We start from the raw sequence: 18,732 nt of genomic DNA, 5'->3' as shown, positions 1-18,732 counted from the left end.
TGGTAGGTTCAAATCCAGCTCAGCTACTCTATTTCCGAAAGTCTAACCTTGATCTTCATGTATCCCATACAGGGAAATGGCGTACATCAACGGCTTATAGATGATACATACGTTTATAGTTATAGTCTGACTACAATTTATAGTATTGGGTATTTCTGCTGTAAGTCCTACATTTCCCAGGGTGCACTATATCATCTTCTCCAGATCTGCTCGTGTTTGCCCTTGTGGCCTCGCTGTAATGTTAGCTTGGCTCCCGAAGGCTACCAACCACCACCAGGTGAGCTCCGCAGCATTATTAATGCTAATGACATTAGCCTGTTGGGTGTCGGCAGGTGTAGTATTACTCTACACCTGGTGACACAGAACCTGTCAGAGCCACCGTCTCTACTCAGTGGGTTCCCATTGCTAACGAGCGTATAGCATGGGCGCTTAGGTCCAGTGTCAGTTGTATGGCATACAATATTTTAGACGATGTGCTTACAACTTTGTGTCAAGGCACTTTTCTGTGTCATCATGACAAAGCAGGATTCAGTAAAGCATGATTTGCAGAGTTTGGCTCCATCGAACATCTCCGGAATAAATTAGAAGACAACAGGAGTAATAAAAAACAAATTTATTTTCTTTAAAAAATAACCCTCCCCAACAGAGTTCCCATACTATCACATACACAGAGCCAAAATAAGTTGCTTCCATGTCCTTTCATTCAAATCTATTGGGAAGTGCTATGATAAGGACTGTTCTTGATCAGTGGCTTCATATTGCTTAGTCAGTGAGGCTGAGTGGAGAGGAGCAGACTCTCTAGTGTCCACATCATGATGCATTTCCAGGGTGACGCCCATTCGTCTCCCATCTTTGCAAGGTGCTTTGTGGCTTCAGTGAGTGAAGAACTGCATCTGGATTCAGCGGTGCTGGGAAATTCCCCCAGACTGAATTTGTTTGAACACAGAGTGTGGGCTGGAGCACCGGCCCCAACTGTGAAAGGCCCGGCGACTGGTGAGCCGAAATACATAACAGGTTAATATTATATATTTATATATACAAATCACCTTGGACACAATGAAGAATCAGTAAAACGGTGTACAAAGGCATTTTGATTATGCAAGTTCATAAACATGATTTTTAAAAATCAAATTCATCTGATCTTCATCTTTTGATCCCTTTCTTCTCAAAAGGGGCTCCGACCATCAGATAAGATTTGAGGCGCTTAAAGGGGCGACTGAGGTGGAATTTTAAGACCTTCCCCACAGTGCCCTCTTGAGGATTCACTCTGACACTAGTCACAATAATAATAATGATACAGGAAGAAAGCAGTCTTTGACCATTACACAATCGAGGCAAGTCGACTGACAGGCAGTGGTGAGCTCAAGGCTCCTACCTCTAAGGAAACCAAATAAGGTGGCTCAGAATATCCAGTCATGAAAGTAATCACATGCATTTCTTTCCAATAAATCCTTAAGTGACCAGATGTAAACTCGGGGCATATTAAGTAGCAATAATAACGGCCCACCCTGTCTAATGAAGCAAGTCCCTATCTGTGCAGCCCATGCACACAGAGCACCAATGGGTATTGGCTAACACAGACTAGGGGGATTACAGGTATACGTTGAAAAGTGAGAAGTTGGAACAGACAGCATGGAGAAAGGGATGCTGAAATGGTTGGTGGGTGGGCGGGCAAATGTTCATATGGTTTGGGCTAGAGGAAAACAAGAAGGGAAGTGCATACGAGTAAAAATGATCTTTGTGTTGAGGGATGAGGGCAGAGATGTGAGTGTGCTTATGCTCTCCAGGCTGTGAGTATGCTTTGCTTAATAAGGGGACGCTGCAAAGAAGTGCATGGGAGTAGGAGTGCACTATGTGGCATCATCTCCACTGATACATGTCGGAATGTGCAGAATGATCAGAGCGAGGTCAAAGGCTGAATCCAAGTTCAGCGATGCAGCACTTAAGTGCTCACAGACTTAAATTTGCCTGTATTCAAATCTACCGAGGAGTGTTGACCTTGCCCATTGCCTTAGTGAACTCTTTGTTCAGAAAGCTATGAGTGCGGGGGTGGAAACTTCAAATGATCTGTGTCGAGCCTTGAGGCAGACAAATCTCCCCATTTTGAAGCAAAATAAACCATAAAGTAAATAAAAAGTGCCTTGTAATTCTTAACAGAGCAATGCATACAGAAATAAAAGATCATCTTCCTGTTGAAGTGACTCTTTTCCATTGGTTGGCATCATGTTTGGCTGGTTATTAATGCTGGTTTAGGTGCATGGGGTGCAAGTATATTTGATACACTCTATGCAAATGATCCCTCTATTGTAATGCTAAGTTTGCCTCTATAGGCTAATTCGCTAAGGGACTGACCAACCAGCACAGAGAGTGTGGCAGGACTCCTCTGCTGTGTCTACAATATGCTACACCTGCTCTCTCCGTCTCTGCTCACAGAAAGACCGGAGGGCGAGCCTCACATGTACTAACAAACTCTTATGTGCAGGACTGGCGGCATCTACATGCTATCACTAAGTGCTAATGTACCATACCTCAGACTCCGCAAGGCAGTTTAAAAAAACATATTTTAAAACACAAATGCAGTTCATGACAATGTTTAAAACGATAAGTGGAAGTGTGTGTGTGCCCAGTACCGCCCCTCTGGAGGATCCCCATGCAAAGGGGTTTGGAATACTGGCATCCGACATTCGGATGGTAAAGAGGCAGCATTGTGGTGACACTTACAAAAAGTTTTCAGATTTTTTTTCCTTTCTCTTTTTTTTTACCGCCTGTTATCCTCCCATCCGTATTGCATACTGGCATACATACTGTAGGAGTGTGAAGGTAGCATATGATACAATAACATAATATCCACATTTAAAAAATTCGACATAAAAAGAGCAATAGTCCTGGTAATGTAAAAAACACCAAAAAAAGACAATAATAATAATAATATTCATAACTGTTGAGTGCATGAGGCTGTAGAGTCTGCCCGTGTTGTACAGGTAAGGGGACATATGTTCTTAGATTTGGATGACTGACTGGCAGGTCTGTGGATATGTGTAGTGGGCAGTCATTGGGAATAAGGGATGGGGATGAGGTGGTGGTAGTGGTAGTGGTGGTGGGAGGTGGCTTACTGTGGGCCATCTGCCCACTAAGGTAGGAATGAGGTGAGAGGGAACGAAGGATGGTTGGTGTCGCTCAGGCAAAGTACATGGTCCTCAGGGTGTCGTGGTGAATCTGAACAGCTTTGGCCAACGCCTGGGGGTCCCGACCGTTACTCTGACCAGACACATGGCTGCCTTCACCACTGCACAGAGACACAAAGGGGAGAGGAGTGGTCAGATTTCCAACTTAAAGGTCCACGAAAGGAGTCACAGCCATGAAATGAACCTGAAACGCCGCTTTGTTTCTGCCAAAAGTACACCAACCTGTCATGTTCTTTGTCCACCAGGTGATAGCGGGCACGGAAGGCCACAAGACGAGCATAGTAGGCTGGTGCAGGGATGGAGACGGAGCGGGTACAACGCACGTAAGTGTGGCACAACTGGTATGTTAAAATCTGCAACTCATCAGCAGTGAAACGATTGTCGTCCCACAGGACGTAGTAATGAGAGGGCCGACTGGTACCCTGGAGACGCAGAGGAGGCAATGAAATAAATAAACATGACGTGACTGTGGTAAAAGAGCCAAATTACACACTTGGGATTTGGAGGTGAAATGCATTCTGTCTTAATTACTGTAGTTTTCAGACGATTCACTAACTTGAGTTTCCACAACAACATCAGAATGTGCCCTGAAACTATTTCTAAGTCATTCCTACCTGTATGCCTGCATGGCTGCACAGGTAGAAGTCAAACTCAAAGGGATGAGTGATGCTGGTGTCCACTGTTGTCCCTGCTGGAATATTCCCACTCTTCCCAATCTATCAACAGACACAAGATGGGAATTATTACACACATAAAGTCTAAAGCAAATTTGAGATGAGCACAATTCTGGGCCACAGCAACATTTCAGTGACAGCACAGTCAGTAAACAGACAGAACATGGCGTGCTCACTCTTTCAGACTTGTCAGCACAGAAGAGGCGTGTGTGGTGGCGTTTCTGCACCACGATGTAGGTGATGCCTGGCTGATAGTCTTTCTCCAGCTTGATGCATGCGTCTCTGATGGCCAGGAGCTCGTAGTGGAGGATCTAGACATCGTTGAGGAATCATTAATTCACAGTGAACTCTTTAAATGCTTGTGAAATCACACATTTTTAATACATTTTGAGCACAAGTTTAGATGTTAAACTGCCTTGTTACCTGAGGCAGCTGTCCCTCAGGAACGCCATCTCTGTAGAAGATGATCCTGGTGGGCTTGAAGCGGGTCGACTTGTAGAACTGAATTAACAGTTCACGCACCATGTAAGACAAATCTTCAATGATCTCCTGCCTGGGCCTCTGGACTCGCACTGTGGCACAATATCTGCTGGGATGGGCGTCCATACTGCCAACCACCTGGTGGGGTGAGGAGGACACGAATAACAGAGCTGAACACGATGGATCCTCACTGGGACGTGACATACTGTATTTGAAACTGTGGCCTATGTTACTACATCTCCGCTCTACAAAAAGGAACCTATGTGGCTTTTACACGACATAAACGTTATCAGAGGCTCAAAGAAACTTTCTGGAACTCTCCTTTGTTTCAAACCAATCAACCAGGACCCATTTTGATACCTTAACTATATCTCCTGAACTGTTTTTACCAGTGTAGGTCCTACGCGCCGTGCTGCATTAGATATCACTTGATGTAAGATTCTCACCATCACAATATTCTAAGCAGTGTGAATGCACGCAAGGAACTAAACTGATGTTCAAGAGATGTTTACACTAAAATGCAGCACGTGACTCTAAATGATCTGTTCATCATCTTGTTCTATTCTCAGAATAAAGTTTCTATTGTATAATACCGAGTCAGTATTTTCCGAAGAAACTGCCTACACAGACAAAAAAAAAGCAGCAACATGCAAAACAAGCAAGACTCAAAACAAAAAATGCTGCGGAGAATCATAGAGCAGGAATAAGAGAAAGCTGGCAACGCAACTCTTCTTGTTTGCTCACATGAATGGTTTGTTTGTTCCGATACCTATATTTGAGAAAAGTTAACCACTGGCCTACTATTTCCCTTCCCCCCAGATCGCTACTCTGCGAGGGCAAACACGCTGTCTCTCCTCTGTCATTTTTCCTTTATGTGTGTGAGTCAAACGTTTGTCATAACTGCTAGGCAACAACGCAGCCAACCACAGCAGAGATGAGCTCAAGGGCGGATGTCACATCCCATCCGAACATGAGTCAGTGCCCAGCTGTTTGTTGCTCTTTCTCCACTGCCGCCGCCTCTCTTACTACTCTGTTTGTTTTGTTCAGCCCCGTTTATTGTGCGTCTCAGCCCAAAACTGAAAAAAAAACAAAAACAAATTGACTGCAGACGTCTCCCAGCAGCCGCTTCTTAAAGGCAGGCCGAGTCCTTTCGCCTGACCGCATTTAACTGTCTGGACCATTACTACTCATTTTAGCCGTCGGAAAAAAATGTTGGTTTTCTGAAATGTTTGGTTCACAGCCAGAAAAGCCAAGGCTGTAGAGTCCAAAGTGCTTGGTGAGTGCTTTGATCGACTATAAGTATACAAAAATGATTAAAGCTATAAATCAGGCCTGCAACAGATGTTTAGTTCAAATTACTGAACCACTTACTGGAGTGATGTCTTAATTTAATAGCTTCATTTTGTTTGTGCTGACTGAAGATGTGAGATGTGAAAATTAGATCAACACAGGTCTTTATCTTTGCACCTGGATGATCTGGAGTGCTGGTGTACAGCCACGGGTGCTGCATTGACCCAGAGGATGATTAATTAGCAAATAAGACTTGAAAGTATGGCAGTCTGTCAAAAGAGCCGTAGTACTCAGATGTGCACAGGGAGGAACATTGTGTTCCAGTTAATGTCATGATGTTAATACGCCTCGCATGATTCAGTAGTAGTATTTAGGAAAAAACAAGTTGATGGATTTTGTGAAGATGGTGTCAGTGTGCTGTGTGGTTCCTTCATTTGTGTTCCTTGCTTTGCAGAAAGTGATGTATTTTTTTGTCTGATTCTGAATGAGCAGCGTTATCATTTATAGTGTTATCACTGAAGGTATATCTACAGCGGCGGAGCCAGTTCCTCACGCTGTTCCAGTAACGGCCACTAGATGTCACCTCCAAGCCATACCTCACCTTCACTACTGAGGTAAAAAGTCTTTAGTTCTATTTTTTTCAAGGTGCGTTTGCTAAGGTGACCTTAGCATTATAAGGTTCCATATAGCCACCATCTTACAGCTTCTGACTTAATTTGACATAACATTTTTAAAATACAAGAATAGCCCCACAACAACCTAAAGCATCTCACTGGCTAAGCTTGTGTGTTTTAACTCAGTTTGATCAAAATACCAGATAGAACCTTATAATAGTGATGTCCTGTTGTGTCATCTTACTTATGCCACCTCAGCTTCACACAGGCGTTCTTTGTATGACACACACTCGTTCATTCCTTTCGCGCTCACTTGTGCTTTAGTTTAAGACGTATTTCTGACACTTACAGCAGTAATGGAGGGCTTCTTCCCATCTCCAGCAGGGGGGTGTGTGACATCAGCACCCAGGAAGATAACCGGCTGCTGAAACACCGCTGACCTGCAAGAGGAAACGGCTTCGTGACTCTGTAACCGAACGATATGATGCATCGCCCCGGGCCCAGATGAAAGCTTACCGCTGGTGAGGGACCAGGATGTTGTTGATGCCCCCCAGCTTCACGTTGATCTTGAGGCAGAGGTTGGACAGTGTCTGGGGTGATGTCTTCACCACATTCTTCACCTGGACACACTGCGTGGCCATGCCCAGCAGGGTGTCTCCCACACGCTTCACCTCCGCTAAAAAAGAGAAAAGTTGCAATTGGGACGTGAAGATCAGGCACAGTGCTAAAGGAATGAGACAAAGTTGTTGACAACAATGCTTTAAAAATAAGTCTTTCTTCAGAAAACACAGCATGACCTACCGTACACAGGTGTTTTTCCTGGCAGGATGACGATGATGAGCTGCAGTCCAGAGTAGGTGTTTTTAAGGTGTCTGAACATGGGTTCTACACTGTCAGCTCCCTGGGCGTATTTACAGAAGCAAGGCTGACCCTGAATCGGCATCCCGGCGTCCTTAGAGATCTTACGCAGCTGATCTGTAAAGTTCCTGAGAGGAAACCGAAACAGTTGGCAGAATAAGAGGTTTTTACTGCCTCTCTTGCACTGGCGTCCTTGTATAATGTGTGTAATCGTGTTCTATGACCTACATCATTACACCGGGTCATTGCAGATATACTGCGTTTGGCAACACTGGCTGTGTTATTGCAGTACAACTCATTTAACGCAAAATTAAGTGGAGATTTGTCGTGCATGCTCGTCAACATCAAATACCTCGGAAAGGAAATGCCTCGGAATTGTGCTGAAAGAGGAAGTGAGTACTTACTTCAGCACCTCCTCTCTGCACTGTTTCTGGGGGGCAAAGCAGGCAATAGCCCACACTTTGATCTCAATGCCGTTATAGAACTGTTTTCCCCTCATGTCCCACACTCCCTGGTTGGGGGTGGCTATGGCACGGTTCTGTGGAAGAGAGAGTCGGAGGACGTTTAGAAGTTTTGAAATCAATAAAGGGTCTACGCTACGACTCGGGTATGTAAGGTGAGGCATTTATTGTCACCCTTTCGGCTTTAAAGCATCGTGCTTGACAACGTGATCTCAAGTCTTCTCTGAGTGATAAATCAAAAACGCCTCTCACCCGTCCTCCATACTGCAGGATGGGGGCTGGCAGGACCCTCCCCGTCACCTCAGCCATGTCATCTTTCACCTTGATCCCAAACTCTTGGATGTATGGGTCCAGGTTGAAATTGGCATTCTTCATCTGCAGAAAGAGAGGGACGTTCACTGTCACCGAGTCTTACCGTGCTATCCGATGCCGCTATGTTGCGCTGTCCGTCCACAACTCACCAGTCTGCTGATCTCCTCCTGCCTGTCGGGGGCTGAGCGAGCTGTGGCTTTGATCATCGTGGAGGTCTGATTATCTGTCAGCTTCTTGATGCACCGTTGACCTGCTACAATATTGCACACCTGCAAGAAGTAAACGGCAAACAGACATTAGGCTGATGTCATTTGTTTCGTCTTTCCTCACTCTTGGCTACGGATGATCCCGTTCTTACCTCCAGGGGCAGGTAGGTGTGCTTCTGCTCCTGGCCCACCTGTAGGCAGGGTAGGTGGGGGTATTTTAGCTGCAGGTTGTACTTCTGCTTGAAGTACTGGGCCACTGTACATTCTACTGTCTGCCCACTCTCGAGCTGGAGGGGAAACCTGGCAGTAAACAGGAGAAACAGTGAACACACACTTTAACAGTCGCAGTTTTTGAATTGGGAATAACATTGCATCAACCAACTGGTCCTATGTGCTAAAATCTACATATCTGAAGTGGGGACAACTTTACACTAGCAGACATTAAGTCTACTATATGAAAGATGTATTTGATCTGATAAACTTGGGGGTGATACACATGGTTAGGGCCGGCAGCACTTACGTCTGGTGGCTGGCAGGACGTCGGGTGACATTGCATACGCGGTACTTTCTCTTCATCTGGCCACAGTGGGTCACCTCCACCTTCAGGCCTAGCAGCGCACAACAAGACAGTGACGTCATACAAGCGTAAACACAGACTCGCACAGAAAGTCAAATAAAGTCATTTCAATTAACATCTTTTTTTATAAAGTTCTGCAGGCATAATCTACACATGAATATTTACACTGTTGACGCTGTGATAATGATAATCACGTCAAAATCTAAAATCTGATGGCGGGGGGGTGGGGCAACCTAAGGAGCAGTTAGGGGTTCAGTGTCACGCTCTACAACACTTCAGCAGGCTCTCTAGAAAAGCCCTGAACAGAGCCGGGAACCTTTCAATCCTTAGACGACCCCTCTACTCCCTGAGCCACGCTGCGTCACAGGGGCTAGATGGGCCCGGGTACCTTTAATCTCCTTGGTGAAGCGGACCCTCTGGGAGTCGGTGAGAGTCTTCGGCTGCTCGTCGATGTTGCGGATGTCCAATACCTCACACATGAACTCGATCACAGGCTGGGCTTTGTAGAAGGCCGTGGCGGACACTAGAGGGCGACAGAGAGCAGCAAGCAAGGAGTTTATGGACTGTTGAGGGCCCCATTTAACTGAAGCATCTACAGGCTGAGAGCGCCATTAGACAGTAAATCTACAGGCTAAGGTCATTTGCAATACCATCATTTAAGGAGTTATTAAATCTTACAAGCAACCAAAAGAAACTCTAGATTTCTTATGTTGTAATTATCCCTGTCCTACAGTAAAGCTGCTTTTCTATGTAACTATGCAACTGCCTCTGCATAGCCATACACACTGTGATTACTGACTGACACACACTTTGCCTTCTGGTGAGCAGGTCTCCAGTGACTCACCATCAATGTTGAGCATCATCTTCCACATGGCGGGGCGCACAGACTGGTGGAAGCCAAACCAGACTTCCCTCCCTCCACCCAAGGGGTGATAATAGCCTTCAGGTGGTGAGAAAAACGAGCGGCCCACGGGAGTGTACCTATGTGTGTGTGTGTGTGGGGAGGGAAATGATGAGTCTGCAGAATGACTTGACTGAGTTGAAGCATAACCTCATCATGACTTCATGTCCAGTAAAGTTGTAGTCATCAGGGAAGATTCAGTAAATGACAAAAAGCTGACGTTCCAAGTATTAAACTATTGGGAATAAAGACTGTTGAATTTTATTTTGAGTTTTACCCTTCAAGTTTAATGTTTTTTAGGGGAGTTGGTGTGAAAAAGAAGCAGATTTGACACCTAACAAACCACTGTGCTCCCTAGAAACGTCCTCTGATACAGATACAATAAAGAAGCAATCACTGAAATGACCTTTGGTCAAATGTCAGCGCCGTGAGGCCTGTTTGACACTTTCCAGGTCAGCTCCTCCAATACAGTTATCATGAGTCGCTCTCTTAGCTTTGTTCAGTGGACACTTTCACACAGGTCTCAGCTAACAAGTATGGTTTTGTTTCGTGACTCTGACCCCCCCGGAGCCATGAAAGCCTGATGCCAGAGCGAAGGGAGCAGCCTTGTGAAGCTTTTCCTGCCTAATTAAATAAACAAAAAGTGAGTATATCTGCTTTGTATAGATGTTTGAAAATGTTATCCAATGGTACAGGGTGTTACAACTTCAGGGAGAGCGTGCTGCAGTTTATGTATTTAAACAGTTTATTAACCAATTTAAGGTGTCTGTGATATTTTGTTCACCACATTGAGTTGAACATTATATGCTTGTTTTGTCTTGGATTTCATTAGATTGTACAGGGGTGAAGTACAAACTGTGGGTACTGTTCTAAGTATTGAGTAGGTGTAATTAAGAGGGAATTGGGCTTTGTTTTTGAATTTGTCTTTTACTTAACCTGAAACTTATTTTAGCAGGACAGTCTCTTGAGAGCGTGCACTGAACCTGAGTAATGATATGGGTGTGGGTGTGTGTGTAGGGTACAAACCTCATAGAGGCTAGGTGGCGCATGGCCACGTCCAGGGCTTGGACCGAGTCCAGGGGGACCTGCAGCCGACCGCTGACCAGAGTCTCCTGCAGCAGGCGCCATGATACCTTGGCCAGCCAACGGATGGACACCTTGAATATTCGGTCCTTACCCTCACCGGGGATGGTTACTTCAAAATCCACCTGGAGAGGACATCCAGGAGAGTTAAAGGTAAGAAGGGTGAGAGGGGGCGGAGTTAACACAGATCGCTCCGGACTGTTACTCCAGAGGGGTGTGTGGTTGATAAAATACAATCCAGGTTCTGTGTAACTAGATTCATTTCACATCAGTGTTTCAGCTGATGCCAGATTACAGATGGTGGCTTGTAAGACTTCACATTCCCCTGCTCATTACAAACATCAGTTGAAGGAAGGCAGCTTACATCCTGCCCAACTAGAGCTGCACTACCTCCGTGCGTGATGAACACACATTGTCTATCCCAACCTCGTTTCTTGTGCGACTACAGCGCAGTAAAATATCAGAGTAAATGAGCTTCTGTCAATTAACTTGTAAAAACCTTTCCAATACCTCTATTAGACCCTTTTAAAGGTCTAAATCTGTGCAAAACTGAAATAGCTCTTTCTGTTCAAATACACACACACCTTAAAATACAAGAAGTGTGTGTGAATGGTGTGTCAGAGGTAGGGGTGAGCAATTGCAAGCCTTTGTTGTAAGAGGTTTAGAAGCATTAAATAGTGGCAAGTTATTAGCTGTTATAAAAATCAATACACCTCCTCAAGTGACATAAATGTAGTTTGAATGTGACTTTTCTTGACTTTGTGTTAAACACACTCCATACATCTACCTTCTCACTGCCGATAGGAAGCGCTAGCACCGTGTAGATGTTCTTCTTGCCGTCATACACTGGCTTCCTGTCGCCAAAGAGCTGGGGCTTAAAGTGTTGCACCATGTATTCCACCACCTCCCTGCAGGAAGCAACACGCACAGAAACACACGTTAGGAATTAACATATGCTGCTAATTAGACAAAGGGGAGGACACTGTGCCGCCCAATCAGGATGCTCTACTGTGATTGTGGGGAGGGAGGGGGGGTTCAGCAATTCTCATGATGACTGAGTATCGATCAAGCAGGATACAGCTGGTGAACACAATATCTCACGGGGGAGTGTCGAGAACAAAAAAGAGCTAGGGAGGGGCGGGCTCCTTTTAATGCGGGGTGCCTTGACCTTCATCTAAGTGTGGGGGGATGAGGAGTCATTTTGAAAGGGAGAGGTCACCGGGGCTTTGACCTCTGCGTGCCTGCTTGGACTCTTTTGTCTCAGCCCCTCAAAAGGCACCAGGTTTGCCTCACAGGGAGCGAGCCGAGTCCAGAGAGAGAGAGACAGATCGCCTTTGATGGTGACACAGGACGGCGATTTCATGGATTCTCTTTTTAGAATTTCAGGTTTGATGAAAAATGCAAAGTCGCTTCACACTACAAACAGATAAGTTTGCTCATTTGCAGCTTTTGGGCTTCTCTAAACACATTGCCGCTCATTAGGAAAAGAACAAAGCTCGACAACTCTGGGAAACCTTGTTGGTCTCAAGAGAGCTGCAAGGATCTGAACGGCTGCTTGTTTGCTTCATAAAAAGCAAGAGTGCTATTTGAGGACAATAATAACGGGGCAGAGCTGTTTACGCTGAGGACAGAAAACATCGAGTTACTCCTCCCGCTTTTTCAGGACAGCAACATAGATTGACTGTGAGTGTGACACTTTGCTCGTCAACAATAAGGCTTTAAAACCACCAGACACCTGACATGATTCATTAGCCCGGTGTTATACTTTCCGCGTCCGCCAGGGTGCACGTGACTCCGCCCGCCTGCCGCCGAAAAACAAACATGGAGGATATTTTTGAAGAAAGTTTGTGTGAAGTTGTCTGGCGCTACCTGCATCTTTATAATTCCTCATTAAAGCAGCACAAAGGCATCCATATGTGTAATAACTCATGGAGGGATATGGCCCAGAGTTTAGGAAAACAGGTGTGTGTGTGTGTGTGTGTCAGCACAAGTGGAAATATTTGAGAGACCGATTTGTGAAGGCAGGGAAGAAGAACAAACAAGTATTCAAAATGGATTTCTGGCAGTAGCTGGACAGTTATATCTTCCTTGCGTTGTGGTGTTGTGCATGTTTCGTATCTTGTATACTGTTTTGTAAAATGAAAAGAATTGCTGTGTTTCACATCTTCAAAATCAAACCACACTCTTATCTGTTTCCTTCTTCCAGCCTGTCCCTGAACGCGTCCGCCCGGTGATTGATGTGTTTGATGTTGAAAAGGATTGACACACTATTCTCTACAAGTGAGATATGCTTAAAAAATTAATTTAAATTGCCTTTTATTTTCACAATGGCAAAAAGTTTGATAAGTCATTGACGAGAAGAAAAACCAAGGTTCAATAACCATGGTTTCCCTGAAGCCCATATAAAACAGACATGTAACAAAGAGCGGTGAAAAGGTTCACAGTGAATCCTCCAGCAGGATTCATAAGCCGACACCAGTCAGAAGAAACCTGTCACAGGCGATGAACCCGGTGAACCTCGCGCTCTCCTGAAGCGTCAGCTGTCCCGTCTCTCCTCCTTTGAGCCGCGCTGCATTCTATCACAAGATGAGCCGGGAAGCCACTTCAGTCCAATAACACGCTTTGCATCCTCCCTCGCCCGCGTTCCTACCCGCGATTAGCGCATCAGCAAACCCGGTCGCAACCAAATTCGCCATAAGTTCCAATTCGATGAATAAGGCCTCTCCAATCCCACTCTGCAGGGTCGACGACAGGCAAGGTGAACGGGTCAGCGTAGCCACTCTACCCTCTGTCCAGACCACTGCTACTACTGAGCAATGAGCCTTAACATAATATAGTCTAAACTTGTTTAAAAGTAGTGCCTTATTGTTCTGGTTGTGATGAAAGCAAAAGTTTAATACAATGTATGTATCAAGTGGATTGTGTACAGGCAAATACATTAGTAAGAACCCTGTATGTTGTGTCTGAGAAGAGGAAGAAAAGCAAAAATAGTCACATTAATCAAGTAAATATCCATGGAACACTATCCGAGTTGAGAATTTCATTTGAAAAAGGAAGAGGTGTTGATTACTCTCCGACGGTTTCTAGGATACCGGCACCTTCACCGCGCAAGTGCAGTGCAGTAATCGCACGACGCTCATTAAGAGAGATAATTGTTTTTCTGGAGTTCTGGTAAAAATAGACACGTGGGGAAAAATTCTGTCAGTGCTGAAGATTCATCAAAAGCAGTGGAGTGAAAAAAAAAGAAGAAGTGGGAAATAATAAACCAACAAGATGAGCTTTATTTGAACGGGCGACTTTTTCCACTCTGAGACGACGCCTTCCTGTGCAGCCATCCAAGTGTCTCTAAAACCAACAGAAGAAGTCTCTTCCTGGCCGTGTTTTGGACAGTTGAGTGATTGCGAGGGGCTGTTTCATTTCCTTTTTCCCTTTTAAAATCCTCACACGTTTCAAACATTTTTAGCAGTTTACTTCTTAACTCGCTAACGCTTCTTCGTCACGTTAGCGAATAGTGTGTATGTTTATGACACACGGCGGCTGAAATGCAGTAAAGTTTCATACTTGATTGGCTCAAAAACTGATGTTTCCGGTCAATTTGTGGCTTGAAGTATACCAAAAATGTTTCAAACACCCTTTTCAGGACAAGTACACAATACAATATTCACAATAATCTTCACATTACATTACCTGTTGACTCGTCTTGGGCACTTGTCAGGCTTGATGTCCACCTCATAGTGGTACACATCCATCTTTGGGATCTCCACCTCAAAGTAGTTGGCCAGCAGCTTGATGGGCTTGCCCACGGTGCCCATGCCTGGCCGGCGGGGGGCATGGAACACCTGCTGCAGGGGTGGGGGAAAGACCCCCATGGGCACTGGAGGGCCAGCGTGTGAGGAGGCATTGGCAGGGGTGGGTAACAAGGGGGGAAGGGTTCAAGGGAAGGTGGGGAGAAATGTGAAGAGAAAAGGACAAACATTTGCACAGCAGCAGAGAGGGCGGGAAAAGAGCCAATGGAAGCGGAGGGGAGGCAGTGACAGAGCGGGCACGGCAGAGATGAAACGGTTCAGTTGAGAGTGGGAGGTGGCAGAGCGAGCAGAGCAGAGGAAGCAGCAGCAGAGGACGGAGCGAAGAAGGCAAAAATGTGGGCATAAGTCGGGAAGGAAGCATGGAGAGGGGCCGAGGGGGCACGGTGGGCGGACGCGAGGGCGAGTGGCAGGAACGGCAGACAGGAAGAGAGAGAGAGAGAGAGAGAGAGAGAGAGAGAGAGGAAATGAGGGAATCGGTGAGAGGGAAAAAGTTGATGTGGGGACACCGAAAGGGAGAGGTGCGTCATAGGGGGAGTGAAAGGTGGGGAGAGAGGGTGACAGAGGAGGATATTGACAAGGCATAAAGAAGGAGAGGAGGAACAAAGAGATGAGGTCAAATGGAGACGGACGAGGGAGGGAAGGGGGACCATTGAATGATAATGGGAGGGGGAAGAAAAAGAATATATTAGAATAATTCTTCTGGCCATAACACAGACGATTTCTTATACTTTAATGAATCTAAAGAAACCTCATATAATGTCTGTCTACATGCTCAACACCAACAGTGTGGAAATACTAAATATCCAACAGAAACACAAGGAGCCACCAGCACGCAGCTTCCATTCCCTAATGAGCGGCTGTCCACACCAGCATCGTGTGTTAAAGCAAGTCTGAGCCGGTCAAGGGCCCTGAGACAGAGGAGGTCCTAGACTGGGTGCTCCATGTGAGGCTGGCTGTGACTCCTGCCTGAGAGGGGCCCAGTGTCTTAACCTCTGGGTCCCCAGAGAACAGCTCCCTCCACCACAACAAAGACCCCAGCTGCCCTGCTCCTCAATCTCTCACACACACAAACACACACACACACGGGTGTACGACAGAGGGAGCGCCCTTGCTACGCCGAACACACACACAAACACAGGGGGCCCCCCTCTTACATTCCCAGCCTCACCATGGAGACACCACGGCAACACAGCATTGTCATGGAGATCAGGGGACCTGTGTGTGTTGGTTTGGAGGAGATGGGGAGGAGGTAGGGTGTAACTGTGATCTTGCTCTAGAGACCTTGGCCTTTTTGGTTCTGTAGTGGCCGGGTTCCCACATTGGGTTGAGGCTTCTGCTATCAATGTATCCCACAGAGGAAAAGTCCCGCTCTACAAAGCATCCATGGAACTCCTGGGGTCAAACACACCCCTCTATCATATTTTCAGACTTCATAAACTGCACAACTGCCAGGAAGAGTTGCATCAGCCACAAAATAGACTGAGACTCTCATCATACTATGTGCAAGACCCCCGGCTCAGCCACTTCAGCCCCCTGAGCTGACATGGTAAACACAGAGGTCTGCCATGTGTTGACCACATGTAGACATGTGTGCATCAATACATGTGAACATGCATGTAGCTTGAAGGCGCTGCAATTGCGCATACAAACACAAATGCGCGTGCACACACACACAGCGCGTCGCACACAATAACGCACGCTTCGACCTTGTGCCAGCAAAGGCAGATGGTGAGAAGTGAAGCCAGGGCTCTCGCATATCCCAAGACAATAGCAGTCTTTCCCTGGCAGTGGTACTCAAACCAGAGGGAGCCCAGTCAGACCGACACTCGCATCGCAACACGAGGACACTCAGTACCTACTGTTTTTACAATGACGTAACTAGTGACAATCGCAAGTCCCATGCCTTTGAGAGAGGAAGGATTATTTAGACATACTAAGGTGCTTTTTTTGACGCACTATTGTGTATAGTGGCTTATTTGGCCAGATGTAAAGATTTTATTTGGCCCTATTTGTACATACCTGCATATTTTCAACAGAGACCTGAATGAAAGGTGAAATTATAAGAATCTGTTTGTCTGTGTGTAGCGTTAGTAAATGATCTTAACATTTGGCAGTGACAGCAGATTTCCAGTGTACGTAGTTGACAAATAGTGACTGCTGCTGAACTTACATGCAAACTCAATGCTGACACACGTAAATGATCCATTATAATACAGATAAGCCCAATTAGTGAATGAGGACTCGTCAATTATGCACAATTGTCTCAGACTAACTAATTGGCTCTCCAAATAATTGGCTGTTGACCGTGACACAATATGAAAACGGGCTCAATCTTTGAATGTAGCGCATTGAATCGTCACACTCCAAACACAAAAAGCAGACGTTGAGATGAGGGGCCCCCGGGAGCCCTTCCCCCTCCTAGGAAATAAAAATAGGTCTATTGAACGAGGAGCTCAAGGTTCAGTATCCAGGATGACAACTAATATCAAATTATAGGTCTTGCGTAAAATACAGAAAGACTGAAGGAGTAACAAAGAGAGTTTGCAGCTAATTAACATGGTCTGTGAATAAGTCAGAAAGTCAGAAGTACCTCTGCCACAGAAAGGCTGTCAACACTCTTTGTATATAAAGCAGCCGCTCCTGGGCCGGGTCAAGGTTCTCAATGCAAAGGTTCAACATTTTCCACAATTGGTGGACTTCAACGTTTGGGTGCAGTCAAAGTCAAACACCATCTAGGACTTGTTTCCTTAGTTGCAGGTGTGACTAAATGTCTACCCAAGTTACCTGACAAATCAAGATCATCACTGGCAGACTTGAAACTTCTAACATGGTCACATGCAGATCCCTCAGTCTTTCCAAGTCTAAGACCACCACCTGTCAACCCCCGAAAGGCCAGATGTGCCATTTTCACATCTGAGCATTATCATGACTTTGGAATTACATGAGTAATACATCCAGATGTAGGTCTACATGTATAGTATCTGTGTTATACCGTCTAGACTACCTGAGGAGCCATGAGCTGTCAGGGAAAGCGGCTCTCCTGCGGGTGAGGGTCTGCAGGCTGAAGGCGGGCTTCACCTCGTCCCTCCTCACCAAGATTCCCACGACCCCCCCGCCCCTGCCCCTGCCCTGCGCCGGGCCGAGGACATTGTCAGCCCCTCAGAAAGCCTCCGTCTATCGCTATAAATCTAGATGAATTATCTCTCTTGATACAAAGCGTAGCGCACCTCAGAGAGCCTCATTCTACCCTGAATGCAGCAATGCAACACACGGGGTTTGTCCCCCCCAGCTTGGCTCATCCAGCTCAGTGAACATCATGTTACCCAGTTCATCTAAGCAGCAACCAGACAACACAGGTATCCATGTTTAACCGCTAAAGTAAGAAGAAAATGAACCCACCAGCGCCAGACGGTCCCGGCTCCATCCCATTCACTTAGCCGCGCGGGTAGAGGCTAGCTAGTCCGGGGTACTGTGGCCAAACCGCCGGCCCCTTCAGGCTGGAAGCGTCTCAGACTTCCAGCCCCCTCCTCTCGGCGTGCAGTCTTCTCCCTGCTCGGCTGTACCCCCGCCCCCTGCCCCTTCCAGAACCCCCCAGACCCGCAGAGGAGTTGAAGGCTAACGGCGATAGCTGCCAGTCGCCCGTCTGGTCCAATTGGTCCCGGAGCTATAGCGGCAGAGCTGGAGGGCGATACCGTCTTCTCTCCGTTCTGTCTTCTGTCGCCGGGTCGTGTGGTCCCCCGTGGCGCCCTGATTTGGCCGATCGTCCGCGGTGATGTGATTTCTCGTCGGACTGCTGCGCTTCTGCTCCGCGCTCAGGCACAGGCAGGATCCTCCAGCGGAACAAAAAGGGCCAGCCCCTCACCCCCGAAAAACCCAAATTTCTTCTGGACCAATAAAACTGCAGAGGAACTGTTGCTGAACTTGCTGTCACACCCCAGAGGTTGATAGTGGAACTACACTGCAGATATGCAAATTTGGGTTCACCCGAGTTTATCTTATCAGGTCAAAAGCGCTGACAGGAGCGCTGCGAGTGCTGTCGAGACACACATGGGAATCACAGCGTCAGACACAAAAACGTCACAAAAAGCCAGCGCATGCACAACAAACAGCCACTTTAGGGTAATTCGAAATACATAAAACGCCATTAAGATGCACCTTCTGTAACATTTTGTACTAAAATGTTGCCACGATAATATAAACTACACGTCTCCTGATGAATATATGGTTATATCTTTTAAAGTAACGTATGGAATGTCAATGAAACTAAAAATGTGAGACGAAACAT

The 18,732-nt window shown here is 46.2% G+C and overlaps 1 protein-coding gene across 1 annotated transcript; it reads right to left on the bottom strand.

Moving 5' to 3' along the window:
• Nucleotides 1–639: 639 nt before the first annotated feature.
• On the bottom strand, nt 640–18,274 carry ago1 (argonaute RISC component 1). The gene is made up of 19 exons (XM_076148543.1): nt 17,847–18,274; nt 14,329–14,515; nt 11,429–11,549; nt 10,585–10,766; nt 9,502–9,638; nt 9,046–9,180; nt 8,601–8,688; nt 8,233–8,380; nt 8,024–8,143; nt 7,815–7,937; nt 7,506–7,639; nt 7,045–7,229; nt 6,760–6,919; nt 6,593–6,683; nt 4,283–4,477; nt 4,036–4,170; nt 3,800–3,901; nt 3,408–3,607; nt 640–3,286 (listed from the first exon to the last, which is right to left on the bottom strand). The coding sequence occupies exons 1-19, from the start codon at nt 17,869–17,871 to the stop codon at nt 3,178–3,180; spliced, it is 2,577 nt and encodes an 858-aa protein (XP_076004658.1). The 5' UTR covers nt 17,872–18,274; the 3' UTR covers nt 640–3,177.
• Between the last annotated feature and the right edge of the window lie 458 nt (nt 18,275–18,732).

This window comes from Genypterus blacodes, unplaced genomic scaffold (assembly GCF_046128005.1).
Source record: "Genypterus blacodes isolate CSIRO-AG114 ecotype Tasmania unplaced genomic scaffold, CSIRO-AGI_Gbla_v1 ptg000040l_1, whole genome shotgun sequence".
NCBI classification, from domain to species: domain Eukaryota; kingdom Metazoa; phylum Chordata; class Actinopteri; order Ophidiiformes; family Ophidiidae; genus Genypterus; species Genypterus blacodes.
Note: the sequence above shows the minus strand (reverse complement) of the source record. Positions and strands in the feature narration are given on the sequence as shown.

Excerpts from the sequence above, each read along its gene's own strand:
- ago1 (XM_076148543.1), bottom strand. The coding sequence starts at position 17,871 with ATGGAGCCGGGACCGTCTGGCGCTG. Across the intron at positions 11,550-14,328 it reads TGCCCAAGACGAGTCAACAG|GGAGGTGGTGGAATACATGG; the intron begins GTAATGTAATGT and ends TGCTTCCTGCAG. Across the intron at positions 7,640-7,814 it reads TCCTGCAGTATGGAGGACGG|AACCGTGCCATAGCCACCCC; the intron begins GTGAGAGGCGTT and ends TCTCTTCCACAG.